The sequence below is a fragment of the Myripristis murdjan genome, chromosome 7 (assembly GCF_902150065.1).
Source record: "Myripristis murdjan chromosome 7, fMyrMur1.1, whole genome shotgun sequence".
In the NCBI taxonomy this organism is placed as follows: Eukaryota; Metazoa; Chordata; class Actinopteri; order Holocentriformes; family Holocentridae; genus Myripristis; species Myripristis murdjan.
Genome location: NC_043986.1, coordinates 31,025,372 through 31,040,283, shown reverse-complemented (window position 1 = coordinate 31,040,283; position 14,912 = coordinate 31,025,372). Strand labels below are relative to the sequence as shown.

Here is a 14,912-nt window from a genome sequence, read left to right as displayed (position 1 = left end):
CAGGTAGGCTTATAGTTCACTTTGGTGAGGGCCCTAAAGGGAAGTCTATTGATGATTATAAATGACATATCATAGTTCCTCAGTTTCAACCAGTGACTTACCTTGGCCAGGTGTCAGAGAGGTGTTTCTCGTAACGAAGCAGACGTTGCACCGTGAGTCTTCAGAGAGATGGGTTGCACGTTGTAAACTGTATATTTTTACTGTTGCTATGTCACTGAAGCTATATGGAACATTCCAAACGATTATGCAGAAACCCAGTTCATCGGCTGGAACTCCAAAACAGCCTGCATGGACCCAGGTTGCATGAAAATGTTGCCCATGTTAACAGCAGCCTTCACTTGTAGTACTGAATCGTAAAAGTCTTATTTTAAGTGTACAGTCTCATAATTATTTTTCTTGACAAAAATGTGAAGCATATAATGCTTCCACTAAGCAATGTGTCTTCCATTAAAATAACATTACACTGGGAATGGCTTCAGCAAGCAATGAGAGCCAATTTAAAAGCTGAGAGATTTAATAGAAAAGAAATGCTGCTTGTTGGATCCGTCCTATGCCGAGTTCATCTGAAGACGCTGCCAGTTTGTCAGAGGTCATGTTCCGTGAGGTGTGTGCACATTAAATTAGCAGGTTACTGAGTGGAGTGTGGCGTGGCGTCACCTTCTTTGCCCAGAGAATAAAGTGGTGTCACATTGTCTGCTATGACACCGTCTCTTCATAAGGTTTGTTAACCACTAAACCTGTTGGCCAGCCATCTTTCCAGCCTTCCACTGAAAAGCACCTTGTAAACATTTCTTTGAAAGTTGACTGGAAGGCTTAACTGTTTTTTCTTAAAGGAATAATTCACCCCAAAATTTAAAAAGTCACTATAATTCTCACCCTTCCATTGAAACACTGGTGAAGTCTGTTTGTCAATAATAATAGTTCTGTTGTACTCGGATCTTATTCTGTTGTACTTAGATCTTATTCTTTATTTTTTATCTTTTTTTATTGATTTATTTAATCTGTAATCTGTGGATACTGCTGAAAAACTGCGAATTTCCTGCGGGATGAATAAAGTATCTATCTATCTATCTAGTGATAATTGTAATGTGCCACACAGACAGTCAGCTGGTGCAGCTCTATAGCAGCCCTCTCCAGAACAACTTCTTTTGAGTTGCAAAAATGATATCAAATTATTCCAGACTGTATAATCCAGTTGTTCTGATGCCATGCAACTGCACTGTGGGTCCTGAATCAAATATTTACTTCATTACTTACTAGATTTTATAGGTACAGCACACTTGAGTGATCCAATAAATTGGAAATACAAATAAACGTATTAACGTCTCAGTGACAGATTAATATAATATTTGCCTAGTCATCCTGTTATTGCAGCACCAAGCAGCTCTGTGCCGTCATGTTTCTCTCATGATCACCAAAATCTTTTGTTTCAAATTCTAGGTGAATAATGACGCGAATCTTGGACTTTTGGACTCACAGTGCATTCATTTGGCTTTTTGGATCATGAAACACTTGGATTATGCTGTATGAGCAATTAGGAGTCGTTTTCTGCTTGTTTCTGTCTCTCACATAAGAATATCCTTGAAACATTCCTGCACACCATATCATCTAATCTGTTTTTCAAAAAGGTTGCGATTCAGAATTTTCACATACTGTGCCGTTCAAAATAGTACACCATCATCAGTGTTGGGTGAAAATCATACATCTCCATTTTTGTTGATTTTCAAATTTTAACCTCATTTAAGGATTTGCCTGCTCCTCTATGGGTTAAGAAAGTCATCAGGCTGAAAAGGACTTTTTCTTGGTGCCTAAAAAGTTGTCATTTGGGATATGCATGGTTTTCACCCAGCAACAGCGCCATGCAGTCTCTGTAAAAAGGCAGTCATACCTTTGAAATCTCCTTGTAGGTAGTAGATGACTTAATCATGAAAAGGAGGAATGGGTTTCTGTATTCTTTGTCATCATCATCCAGTAGCATTCATTGCTTTCTTCTCTCAGCACACGGAGGAGAATGCAGAGATTCAGGAGCTGACCAAATACAAGCCTCACGTGCTTCTGACTCAGGAGAACACCCAGATTAAAGAACTGCAGCAGGAGAATAAAGGTAAAAAAAGCAGTCACTCCCATCTGTTGTTTGTCGTATTGGCTGCTCTCTTGTGTTGCTCTGTTCATGCCCACCCCGGCGTGTCTCTGTTGTCTCATCCACAGAGCTATGGTTGTCCCTTGAGGAGCACCAGTACGCACTGGAGTTGATCATGGGTCGCTACCGCAAGCAGATGCTCCAGCTCATGATGGCAAAGAAGGAGCTGGACACCAAGCCTGTGCTCAGCCTCCACGAGGACCATGCCAAAGTAAACTGGATTTCCTCCCATCTTCAAATGTTCTCTCAGTCGTTCCGACGATGTGATTGCATTGAAGCAAATGTAAAGCAGATCTGTAGTGCCGAGTAAAGCTGCAGTCATTTCAAAGAGTTACCGCTCTCTGCCATTTGGGGTCACCGATCCAATACTGTCATGATAGTTTGGTGCTGATTTGATATGTATCCTTTGGTTTGTGGTTGTGAAGTTTCATGAGGCTGTGATTATCGTAGAGGTCACTATAGGTCATTTTATACAGTGACGTCAACTTTTTAAAAAATGGTCTTACTACAAAGAACTGGCTGCTATGGGGGTGAACATCATCACACATGAATCAAATGTGGCTCATTGAATCCACAAGAGTCTCAGCTTTCCTGTCAAAGCCAAGTGATGCAACTCCAAGACTGTTTAGGCCCCAGTCTGCACAAATACACCATTTTACAATAGGAGCAAGAACACATTTTGACTGCAGGGTTTGTGGCCCAAACTGCATGGGATTAGCAGAAGGCGGGCATGTCTGGAAAGGGGAGAGCCGTGGCTGCCCAGAGAACCCATTTTCATTCAGACATCTGGAGGTCAGAGGTCAAGGCACCCTGCTGAAAATAGCCAGGCCAGTTTTTCCCTTTCCAAAATGTAGCCTAACTTTGGAGTGATATTTAGCCGCTTTGCCAACAACCAAGCATGACATGTTTGGCACCAACAGATTTCATATCAATACCAGTATCTTTACTTTAAATCAATTCAAGAATCAAACCTTTAAAAAAATGGGGAGAAAAGAATTGCAGTACTTAAGTGAATGGAATCCCATCCCTAGTCACCAGTGTGCCAACAGACCTAGTGCAGCTTTAACTTTGTACACAATTTCATGCACGGTGCTGTTAGCTGATGCTGCCTTGCCCTCTGTCACGCAGGAGGTGCAGAGCCAAGTGGAGCGGATATGTGAGATGGGCCAAGTGATGAGGAGAGCAGTTCAGGTGGATGATCAGCACTACTGCTCCGTGCGAGAGAGGCTGGCTCAACTGGAGGTGAGTCAGCCAGTAGTCCTGCCTCAGCAAGAATGTGTACATTATCTGCATGTGCCAGTCTGCTTTTCTACCAAGAAATCTCTGGAAATGCCTTTTGACACTGTAGTGAATAAGAACAGACAGGGCACAAAAGTTCATTTGTTAGTCTGCAGTGCACCATGTCCATGTGGACGTGTGTGCTACATCATCTGTTTACTTGTTAAAGGACCATACCAGTGATTTTCATGTGAAGTGTAATTAAAATCATGGTGGTCTGTACCAAACAAACATTTCTTACATCTGAAAAATACAATTCGTAGGGTTAGGGTGTGTCTGTAACACCACCATACTTTATTTATAACAATGTTTTGTAATACATTTACCTTTGTCAAAAAACTGAAGCCCATCTGACTTGGATATAGCTTTTGGCCATATTGTAATTTAGTTCATATTACAATTAGTCTTCCAGCCATAGCACTGTTGTGTTTTGATGACTGGAAATAGGGCATCCACCAGAAAATAGTCCCCAGGGAAACGTTTGCTTTACACACCAAATGATAAGTTCTGTGGTTCCTGAATGGCCATGACTTTGTTAGCCACAGAAGCAGAACATTACAAGGTGGGTGTTTCAAATGATAATAATAAAGGCATTTTGATTATATGTTGTGAAATCTTTAGTACCCCTGCATGATTTGGAAAATGGTTTGTTGCGATGTAAAATGTAGATAAATTGTAGTAAAAGGGGCCAAACATTCAAAATCACTGGTATGGTCCTGTAATGACTGATCCAAGGGGCGCTGGCATTATTCCTTATGACGACATGTTTTTTTCTTTTTTTCCTTGCCGCTTCACGAAACAAGATTTATCTCATGTCACCCAAAAATTAGTTGTTTTTTTGTTTTTTTTTTAAGATTGTTATGTTTTCTGTGGTGTACAGATTGAGAACAAGGAGCTGCGGGACCTCATGACCATCAGCAGGAGCTCGGTGAAGGCAGCTAGAGATGAGAGCAGCCAGCAGCAGCACAACAACCACCACCTCCCCAGCAAGGCTCCAGTCAGTGAGCAGAGCAGCCTGTGAGCCGTGCTCGCAGCAGGACCACCACACAGGGTCTTCACCTCTGTTCCTCCACCTTTCTTTTCAACATAAGCTGGGATTCAGCCAAACCACAGCATTGCAATATATATATATACTTTTTTTTTTTTTGCAGTACAGGCCACTTAAATGTGTCATTCTGGAGACTGGAAGCGTCTTCCTGCAGATATCTGAATGATAGCCGTTGTAGCCGAAGTTTTTCTACGTGTTTTATGTGCCTGGAGTGAATTCCAGCTAGACTATGTCGATTGACGAGGTGTATAGCGCCAAAAAGATATTTCAACCGAAGTTAAGAATAAAAAGCTATGTTTCACACAGGATAGGATTTTTTTCATTGTACTGAAGGGGTGGGAACATTTTTTCCCCCATTTTTTTTGGCCAGAGAAGCACACACTTGCTTTTAAGGACACAGTTTCTACCTCTTTGGTGTCCCTCTTCTGTTCACACGCACACACACACTCACACACACACTTGTGTAAAATGCTCATAATCAGCCCTGCTGTGACTTCAGTAGAAGTCCAGTGGAAGCTCGGCTCTGAGTGTGCATCATTTTAAAGGAGAAGGTGGAATGCAAGCCTTACACTCACTCTGGCACCAAGACGACTATTGGCTGTTTGACATCAATAAGTCAGTCTCACTTGTCTGTTGAGGAGTGACAGTGGATTATTTTTTATGTAAATGTCTATAATTTTATGTATTTGATACGTTTTGTGGAAATCTGTTTGTAGAGTTCATATGTAACATGTTTTCCATGTTCAGTACTTTGATAACGTGTGTCTAACACCAGTTTTCTAGTTTTCAGATTTGGATGCAGGGTAATCGAGTATCCCAACTGGTGACATGTTTTTACTTAATTTATGGTAACCACAGTTTGCCAGAGTATGCCAACTTTTTTTGTCGAATAAATAGCAAACATTTGGGCACTGTATGTAGTTTGAAGTTGTAATGTCATCTCAGGAAATCAGTGTTGATAAGGTGAACATGCTGTAATAAATTCCATGACACTATATTGATTTGTGTCAATTAAATTTCATTCAGAAACTTTAAAATAAAATTGCATTATGAAGTTGTGCGTCACTGGGAGCTTTTTATTTATTACATTTATGTACAATGTAGATGAATGATAATGCAAAGTCGCCCTGCTTCTTGAGAATATTATTATCTTACCGCTTGATGGCGACATTGTTCTCCGTGCCGGACATATCGCGAGCTTTTCATTGGTAGTAACATTAGATGCCTTCAAGGACCCTTCGTAACGTCCTGTTTCTACTAATTTCTATACATTTCATACACATTTCTACTGCTGTTCAGGTGCTCCGAATTTCATTCGCTAGCAAAAATTTATCATTTTATAATATTTGTTTTTTGGAAGCTGATGTGTAATTTTAGATAACTAGTTGCACAGTTTAATATTGTGTTGCATTACTTATAGCATTAGTGCAATAACATAAAGTGAAATATTTTTTTGCTTATTTCAGATGCTTAAAACTTTATTTTGACCATAACTGTTCGTATCGTATTTTTTATCATTTGCATGTATACTTCTGTGCATAGGACCTCACTGCTGTACACAGGGCCATTGCAATCCCCCAATCGCTGCTATTAACGTGTACCATTTCTAATTATACTGTGTATGTCTTGTTATAACAGGTTACAGAAAACATGTATTTTTACGTATGTATTTTAAATTTTCATATTGAACCTTAAATAGTTCTTTAGTTTAACTCTTAGTCATTAGTTTTTAATATTTTATTCTATCTTTGGTGGGGTTGGGGTGGGCTGGGGCGTGGTGGGGTGTATGCCTGGAGTGTATGCATGTGTGAAATATGTTGTACTTGTGTGTGTGTGCGTGTGTGGGTGAGTATGAGGGGGTGGGGGATTAGGGTTGTATGTATTTTAATGTAAAGCACTTTGTGTTGCATTTGTTTTATGTATGAAAGGTGCTATATAAATAAAATTTGATTTGATTTGATTTGATAATATTTTATTTTTTTAGTTAGTTTGAACTCTTTCTATTTTTAATGACAATTATGTGTGAATATACCGTCAGGGGGACTGCTACTCAGTTTCGCTTGTACCTTATGCAGTAACAGTAAAGGACCTTTGATCCTGATATCGTAATTATGTCTGATGGGTCGTTCTTATGCGCTCAAAGTCGTAAACGTCACATTTCCTACTGTCCCTGAAGGCAGCAGCAGACCTGCATTTGACATTTGTAGCTAGCCTCAAGCTAACGTCCGGCATGTCTGAGAAGGAGCTGGGGAAAAAGTGGGACCGGTGCCTCGCAGACTGTGCCGTCAAAGTCGGTAAATAGTCCAACATCATGTGCGTGTAACGACACAACAAGGACGTGAGACAGCCACCAGATAAGCTGCTGTCTTCACGCTAGTCCACTGCTGTCATTGACTTGGGAGAGAAGCTAACTAGCTAGCCATTCAGAGGTCTGGTAAAGGACGACTGAATGGTCTATCAAATGGAGTAACCTTAAGTTACCTTGCTGTCCTGACAGGTAAACCGTGGCTTCGGTTTGTTGCAGTAACAGCATGCAGCTTGATTCAGGACTGCAACCCCGCTATTTTATGCTCTAACATTACTCATCATCATGGTATCTAAATTATTAACGTTGCCTGGTGTGACATTTTACTGTTTATTTTTTAACGGTAAAGTTCACATTACCCAGAAAACGAAGTAAAGTGTTTTTTTGTTTGTTCTGTTTTTTTGTTTGTTTTTTTAATGACACAGGTTGAACTTTTAGAGTGTTCCCCATCAGGACAACGTTAGACTATGGGCGGCAGCGACCACTGAGAGCCAAACCTAGAGGAGCTTACATTCAAACTAAGCACTGCTTACTGAGTCACTGCTCTGCCGAATCGAGCCGCTTGTCCCCGGATTTATTTTCAGTCTGAAATCACGTGACATAGGATGTTTAAATGTGCCTAAAAGCAAGGTAGATTGAAATTGCCATTTTTTAAAAATGGAGCCTGGTTAGGCGTTTTCCCCCGTTAAAGTTGAGGCAAAGAGCAGCGCGCGGGGTTGGCTCATGTTTCAGAGAAGGCGTGTTTTGACTGTTTCTTTACACAGTTGTGAATGGATCTGCACAGAGAAAAACTAACGGGGGAAACATCATTCTTCCTCCCCACTATCCTACTGTATGAATCAGAGAAATCTACACTGGTATGATGTTACACCGCCTTCATTTTTAAATGTTTGCTCTCCTTTTCCAGGTGCTGGCCTCGGGTTAGGAGTCGTGTTTTCTGTTGTGTTCTTCAAACGTGAGTACTTTGGGACTTGATGCTCCACTGCCTGCTAACCTTTATAACTCTTAGGTCCCTGTTAGGTGATGCAGGGCTGGATGCCATTCTCTGTGTGGCCAGCCACTGCACCATCTAGGACTACACATCTCCCTCTGCCAATCAATGAAAACCTTTTCTCATAAAAGTAAAAACACATCCTCGTCTTGTAGAACACATTCATTCGTCTATAAATACAGTTGATTGAGCTTTTTTGTTGTCATACCTGCCACAAAAACGACCATCAGGACTTGGCATTTAAGTTCAAACAAAAATGTCACCGATTAGAGTGGAAAAGGGGTTTTTCCACAAGTGCTTTTTGCTCTCTTGTCTGGAAGGAGATTAAATACACGTTTCATTTGTAGGACACACATGGCCGATTTCATTTGGCTTGGGAACGGGACTCGGCATGGCATACTCCAACTGTCAGAATGACCTGAGATCACATTATTTACTGCACAGAAGCATGAAGGTTGGTTGGTTTTCATGTTTGTTTATTCTATTCAAAAAGACCAAAGAAAAAAAACTTCAAATTAGAATAACAACTATGTCACTGTTTTTGGAGATCAAGAGCTTCTGTAACTGATTCCTGTTTGTCTTCTTCAACAGGAGCAATAACTGCATGTCATCGAGGGACTGTCTTTTTTATTTTATTTTTGTTGACCTGTTTTATTTTTTTCTTTTTTGGGGGGGGATTGAGCACTTTCAGTATTTGGCATTAGATTTGTCTTGCTGTTGGACAGTCCCTTCCCTGTATCGTTCAGTATGCTTTGTATGTGCCTGAACAGGACAGTCTGTGTTTGTTTAATAAAATAATTATGAGGACAAAACAACAATGAGCTGGTCATTTATTTGCAAGTTGAATATGTGACATAACTATAAAAGTATGTGACTCCTCAAGATTTCATCTTTACAAAGTTCATTATTTCGCAGTCAAGTGCTGTTAGTGGGAGGTGAATAATTAGCCCTGTCACAGAGGTGCCTGGGTCTGCATACATATGCAAAACACAATTTTCCAGTAAACCTTGATTTTATCTTAGGCCTTTTGTGTGTGTCATTATTCAAAGCCCAAATTTTCATATCACAGTCTTCTTTAGCTTAAACAGCACAAGAGCCAGGTGAAATGACTGCGTTGCTGTCTGGTAACTGCTACACAACTACTTAACTTAGCTAATTGTAAATAAATGAGTCATGGTAACACTGTTGAGGTTAAGTAACCTTCAGTTCTTTCATTCTGATTTTCACTCATGTACCTCTGCCTGGTGCTTGGAGGTTTATATATTACTTATTTACTATCTGTCTATTCATGCTGTCAATTAAAAATGACTTTCCACTAGTACAAAAAACAAGAATCCCTTAAAAGAGCCTGTATTAGAATCTGCAGTGCTTTAAATACTCACTAGATCCTTAATTGCACACGTACAAGGAAACTTTACAACATCAGAGAAAACCCTTTAACATATTGGCCCAACTTTTAAGAGAATGAAGTTGTTTTAAATGCAATACAAAAATACTGTATTGGTTGTATACCAATAGTAACCATGATCAAACATGGGAAAAAACCACCCACACTAGTTCTTATTATGTAGAATTAGCATTTCTTGGCTGTGATTGTGCATGGTTATGCATTAACAGCTCAATGCTTTGACACGCTCCCTCTCAGAAGCTGTGCGCCCTGGCTGGGAGGCGAGCTGGAGTGGCCGACACAGGGATTAACAAGAACGAGGGATCTAATGACGGCGTTACAACAACCATAATACCTGTAAAGCACTTGTGAGCAGAGCCTTGCTTACAAATGAGAGCTGCACAGTTGTATTTGTTCATTTCTGCCCCCCCCCCCCTCCGTCGATACACAAGCCATCTAGGCTGTTTCCCAGAATTAAAGGACTTGTGAAAGATGGTGTGGTTCCAGTGCAGCAAAGGAGCCTGCGGAAGTTGCTCTGTGCCACTTCTGCGAGGTGAGGCAGAATTCTGAGAACTGGTCCTCCGCATCTTCAGTGGTTTCTCTCTCTCACTGGCACTGCTCTTGTATGCCTGGTCGAAGCCTACCTCTCTGTTTTCCCTCCCCCAGTGACTGTCATCGTCGTGACATGCTGCTCTGAAACCCACTGTCAGCCACCGAATGGCTCACTCGGGCTCTTAGCTGTGGATGAAACAGGGACGTGCTTGGCAGGATGGAGAGATGGAGGAAACTGTGTTTGTAATTTTGTTCGCTGTAGTAGTGGCGGCGGAGGGAAAAGGTGGACGGGACCAGGAGGTATTCCAATCACAGGGAGATGGCTCTTATGACCCATGGGGACAGGCACAGGAGTGGATGGCTTCTCAACACAAGACCTGAGCGGCTTCTCTTTCTTTCACATTCTCCCTGATCTGAGAGCGGCGTCTGCTCTGGCTGGAATCAGTCTGTAACATTTGGTGGTGCCTTTCACACCCTTAAAGAAGACGCAGAGTGCTGTCAGCACCATGGATAACTCTCCCTTGCCTGGCTTGGATGGAGCCAGGGCAGGTCTTGAGGCCGTCACTAACAGCAGCTCTCCCACCTCTAGTGCCTGGAACATCAGTGGCAGCGGCCCGTGGTTGCTGGCGTTCATGCTGACTGGCATCATCCTTTTGACAGCCTGTGGCAACATGCTGCTCATCGCCTTGGTGTTCGCCCATCGCTCTCTGCGCTGCACCTCAAACTGCTTCCTGGTGTCGCTGTTCCTGTCGGACCTCATGGTGGCGCTGGTGGTCATGCCCCCGGCCATGCTCAACGTGCTGTGCGGGGCCTGGGTGCTGTGGCCCGGCTTCTGCCCCGTGTGGCTCTGCTTTGATGTCATGTGCTGCAGCGCCTCCATCCTCAACCTGTGTGTGATCAGCCTGGACCGTTACCTCCTCATCATCTCGCCACTGCGCTACAAGCAGAGAATGACCCCACCCAGGGCCTTGCTTCTGGTGGGGGCTGCTTGGGGGCTGGCAGCGCTCGCCTCCTTCCTGCCCATTGAGATGAAATGGCACAGCTTAGGCCATGGGGTCAGCAGTGCCAACATCAGCTCCTATTCTGACACACTGCACCCAGCATCCTACTTTCAGCTGTCACCCTCTGGGGGCCTTTCCTTCCAGTGCCGCCTGCGGGTCACCCTGCCCTTTGCTCTCGTGGCCTCTGTCCTCACCTTCTTTCTGCCTTCCAGTGCCATCTGCTTCACCTACTGTCGGATCCTCCTGGCAGCCCGGCGGCAGGCGAGGAGGGTGGCAGCACTCAGCCACCCACCGTATCCACATCACTCTCTTGGGGAGCCGTCCCGGCCTCCTTCACCCGGGGCTGCTGTAGGACACCAGGATGCAGACGACTACAGTCACCAGGAGCCTCCTGTATCTCGCAACGTACCGGTAAGGAAGAGTGAGGAAAGCGTAAATTAACAAGGCTAGAGCAAGTATGAGGATGCTCAAAGTAGGAGTGAGGTTTTTCTCAGCGTGTCACTGAAATACTACAACCAATGGTGTTAATGCAGAAACAGCAGATTGCCCCTTTAAGAGGAAAAATATGTTAGGTCGGCGGGCATGTCAGTGCACAAATAGAAAAGTATAGCACTGAGATCCCCATTTATTATAATATTTAAAAACGACAACTTTATTCTTGTGATTTTCTTTGCACTCTTTGTAGCAGCATCCCTCACCATTCTCTTACAGGACTTACAGGATGCTGGTGATTTTACATGTTTTCCGTAGGATCTACAAAATATAAAACTTCACCTTTCTGCTACGCTTCTCCCAAAGCAGTCAGTCATATTTTAGAGCTCCGATATCATTTCTCCTCTCTTTTATCCAGCTATTGGTTTCCGTTCATTCTACTAAAATATGAAAATGAACTTTCAGAGACTTCAAACTTTCTTTGCGCTAGTTTTCATTGCTGTAATAAAGTCCTCCCTATGAGTTTTCCTAAAAGCAGCAGAACTGTTGTGTTTTGATGACTTGAAATTGTGTGGAGTAAAGCGGTGCCTCCACCAGAGAAAATAGTCTCCGGGGAACGCTCGCTTTACACAGCAAATTATCAGTTGTGTGGTTTGTGATTGTGGATGACTTTGTCAGCTGCAGAAGCACAACATTATAAGGTGGTGGCTGTTTCAACCTAAAATTAATAATGCGTGTTTTTTGCAATGTAAAATGTGGGTAAACTGTAGTAAACAGACCAAACATTCGAAATTACTGGGATGGTCCTTACCATTTGTCTACGTTTAAAATGTCACCCTAAGTTATGGATGATTTGGTCATGAAAGGAGGAACAAGTCTTCCCTTTTACAAAGAGGTCTGCTTGCCTTTATAGCTTTTGTCAGTTGTTATTGTTAATCCAGTGGGATGAAAAGAACTGGAGTGTGGCCATTAACTGAAAGAGGATTTAAGAGACTGAAATAAGAATCAAAGCATTTGGAAGGCAAAGTAAAAACCGACAGGAGCGGTTAAACCATGATGAAAATCTGTGGGACAGTAAAAATCTACTGAAGTGTTTGTGTGTCTGTCTGCAGTGAGTCTTGTCACATCGCCAAATGAACAAGATGTTAGACCTTAAGAGACTGGCATTTTTAATACTGACCTTAACTCTCTCGGGAAGAAGGGAAGAGAAGAGCAGAGAGGTGACTCATATTTCCAATAAAAATGACGAGCAGTGAGATTCATTTTAAATCAAAATGGAAACCTCTGAAATGAGCATCTTAAGGAGAAGAGTTAGAGTGCTCACATTCACTGGCTGCAAAGGTGGGGGAAAGGTATTCTTTTTATGAAATTATACTTGGAAGCTTTATTATTGGGCTGTAGCAAAGAGCCAGTAATAATTAGAAGTCATGTTTAAAAACGCTATGGCTGGTACATCAAACACCTAACCCTAAAATGGTCAAGGAGGCCATGCCAAAGGTCTTGGAATAGCTGTCTCATGCCAAAAATCTTGAAAAAATACCAGTCTAGGGCATAGGAATTAGAAGTTACCTTATCAATCAGTGGGTGATGTGCCAATATTTCTGTAATTAACTGTTTATTACTTGGTGTGCTATACTGTCCACAGCTGTCAGTGAACAGTGAGCGTCGTCTGGCTCACAGACAGGGTCGGAGGGCTCTCAAGGCCAGTCTGACACTGGGAGTCCTGCTGGGTCTGTTTTTCAGCACATGGCTCCCATTTTTCATCACCAACATGGCTCAGGTCAGTACGTGCAACAGAAACAGACTCGACACGGAGACATGGAGCTGTGGTGCAGTGGAATTTAACTTGTAGTTTCAGACAGTCATAACTGCTCCGTGTTGGTTCGGAAAGAAATAACATTTCACAAATGCCAACACATTGTTCTCTCCTCACCATAGATGGCATTTACTTCATCACTTTGAGGTTGTTACTTGCCTCATTTGGAATCCCTATCTCATATAGCTCTGTGATTCAGAGGGAGGTTTGCCAATTTTCACACTCTAGTATATTTGTGCAGCAGTGGTGTTGTGTGGTTGGCCACTGAAAGAGTGTGAAATAAATGGGGAGAATCAAGAGACTTGGATACCAGTCTATTTTAGCATTGTCCAGCCTTGGCGTCATTTCCTGGCTAAGCTATCCAATGAGGAAATAGACTGGGTGGCTGAGTAATTTCAAGACAAGAAAACAACACATCAAATTAGCATTTATAACTGAGGTCAGGTATTCTAGTTTTGATTTGATTAGACAGAAGATAAACTCATTAATCACAAAATGAACGGTCAAAAACATGTAAGGCCACGAAAGAGGTACATCTTCACGAGTAAATAAATGTAAAACAGCTTAATCTAAATTGGTAATTACACTTGTCGTGCTTTTCATGCTTTCAATGATCCAGTCATTCTGATTTCCCATCTGTGCCCCCTCACTTCTCTACTGCAGAGCGCAGAGCACAGAGACTTGACTATCTGCGCTCTCCTTCCTTTTCACAGTCAATGTGGTGTGTGAATGCACCCCTCCCCTTCCTTACCCATTCCCACCGCCTCCCTGTCTCATCTCAGTAGTATTGGAAACTCTCCTCTAACAGCTGTCTCCTCCTTCGTTGTCCCTCTCTACTCAACCTGATGATTCTGTTCCACATCGGCAATTCAAACATACAAATAGATTTACAAAATCTATTATGGGATAATATGCCTGCATACTAGAGCCATCATAACAAGAAAAAAATTACAAGGGCCAGGGGAGGGGTGTAATATTCAGAGATACAAACTCCACTTCCGAGATTAAAGTTATATTTACAAGAAAAAAGTAGAATTAGTAGAATTTGATGAGGTGATCGAGCCTGATATACGGCGAGCAGCAGCGACTGCAGTGTGAGGCTGATCCAACCTCACAAAAACAAGCCATTTGCTTCCTTGAACAAAAAGTAAAAGTTTTTTTTTCCCATAAATTTGAGACTTTATAGCCTCAGAATCTTCAAGTTTTTTTCTAACAAATTTGAGCTTTTTCTTGCAAATACACCTTTAATCTCAGAAATTGAGTTTTTTTTTTTTTCTCAGAAAACAGTTTTCTTGGCATTTTTATGACATTTTTTTTAAAGTATTTTCTAGCATTAATGTTTCTTCTTTTTTAAACTTTTTTAAAACTAGTATTTCTACTATTTTTGAAAGAAATACATTTGCTCAGGTTTTAAAGGGTGAATACAAACCATTCTCTTTGCTGTCTTCTATCAGGCGGTGTGTGAGTGTGTCCCTCTTGCGCTCTTTGATGCCATCACCTGGCTGGGCTACTGCAACAGTACCATGAACCCCATCATCTACCCCCTGTTCATGAGAGACTTCAAGCGAGCTCTGGGGAAGCTCTTGCCCTGCTGTTCCTCTCGCTCTCCCAGAAGACCTTCGCCGGCGCTCTCCCTCTCCCTCCGCAACTCAGGGGAGCCCAACATCGCCAGCGATCCCCATTCACTGCTGGCCTCCGATCCCGCCCATCCCCCTGTCACTGCCACCGATGCTGTCAACCTGTTGGATGCCGAGCATGCTGGGATGGAGCTGCCTTTGCTTCTGCCTAATCAGGTGGACACGCTGGACTAGGTGTTGGATGCAACAGCCGGGCAAAGAAAGTCAACTGAGATGCTGTTTCACAAGTCAGGACGCAAGGTGGACATTTGATTAAAGAGAACTGTTGAAAGATAAGGATTTATGAGTTACTCACCACAATTTAAGAGGTTGATGTGAGATAAAG

At 42.4% G+C, this 14,912-nt stretch overlaps 3 protein-coding genes across 3 annotated transcripts in view; all 3 read left to right on the top strand.

The window, feature by feature from the left end:
* Positions 1-5,520, top strand: part of sike1 (suppressor of IKBKE 1) — a 6,953-nt gene extending 1,433 nt beyond the window's left edge. Inside the window, exons 2-5 of the mRNA XM_030055626.1 lie at positions 1,999-2,104; positions 2,209-2,351; positions 3,269-3,382; positions 4,299-5,520. Of these exons, the coding sequence (XP_029911486.1) occupies positions 1,999-2,104; positions 2,209-2,351; positions 3,269-3,382; positions 4,299-4,439 (504 nt within the window). The 3' untranslated portion in view covers positions 4,440-5,520. The remainder of the gene's footprint in view (positions 1-1,998; positions 2,105-2,208; positions 2,352-3,268; positions 3,383-4,298) is intronic.
* A 1,105-nt stretch (positions 5,521-6,625) lies between these two features.
* Positions 6,626-8,580, top strand: micos10 (mitochondrial contact site and cristae organizing system subunit 10). Its single transcript, XM_030055627.1, has 4 exons — positions 6,626-6,760; positions 7,679-7,726; positions 8,110-8,216; positions 8,354-8,580. Exons 1-4 carry the CDS (start codon positions 6,697-6,699, stop codon positions 8,360-8,362), a joined length of 228 nt encoding a protein of 75 aa, XP_029911487.1. The 5' UTR covers positions 6,626-6,696; the 3' UTR covers positions 8,363-8,580.
* A 1,504-nt stretch (positions 8,581-10,084) lies between these two features.
* htr6 (5-hydroxytryptamine (serotonin) receptor 6) lies at positions 10,085-14,761 on the top strand. Its single transcript, XM_030055628.1, has 3 exons — positions 10,085-11,113; positions 12,780-12,914; positions 14,405-14,761. Exons 1-3 carry the CDS (start codon positions 10,208-10,210, stop codon positions 14,759-14,761), a joined length of 1,398 nt encoding a protein of 465 aa, XP_029911488.1. The 5' UTR covers positions 10,085-10,207.
* Positions 14,762-14,912: the final 151 nt, after the last annotated feature.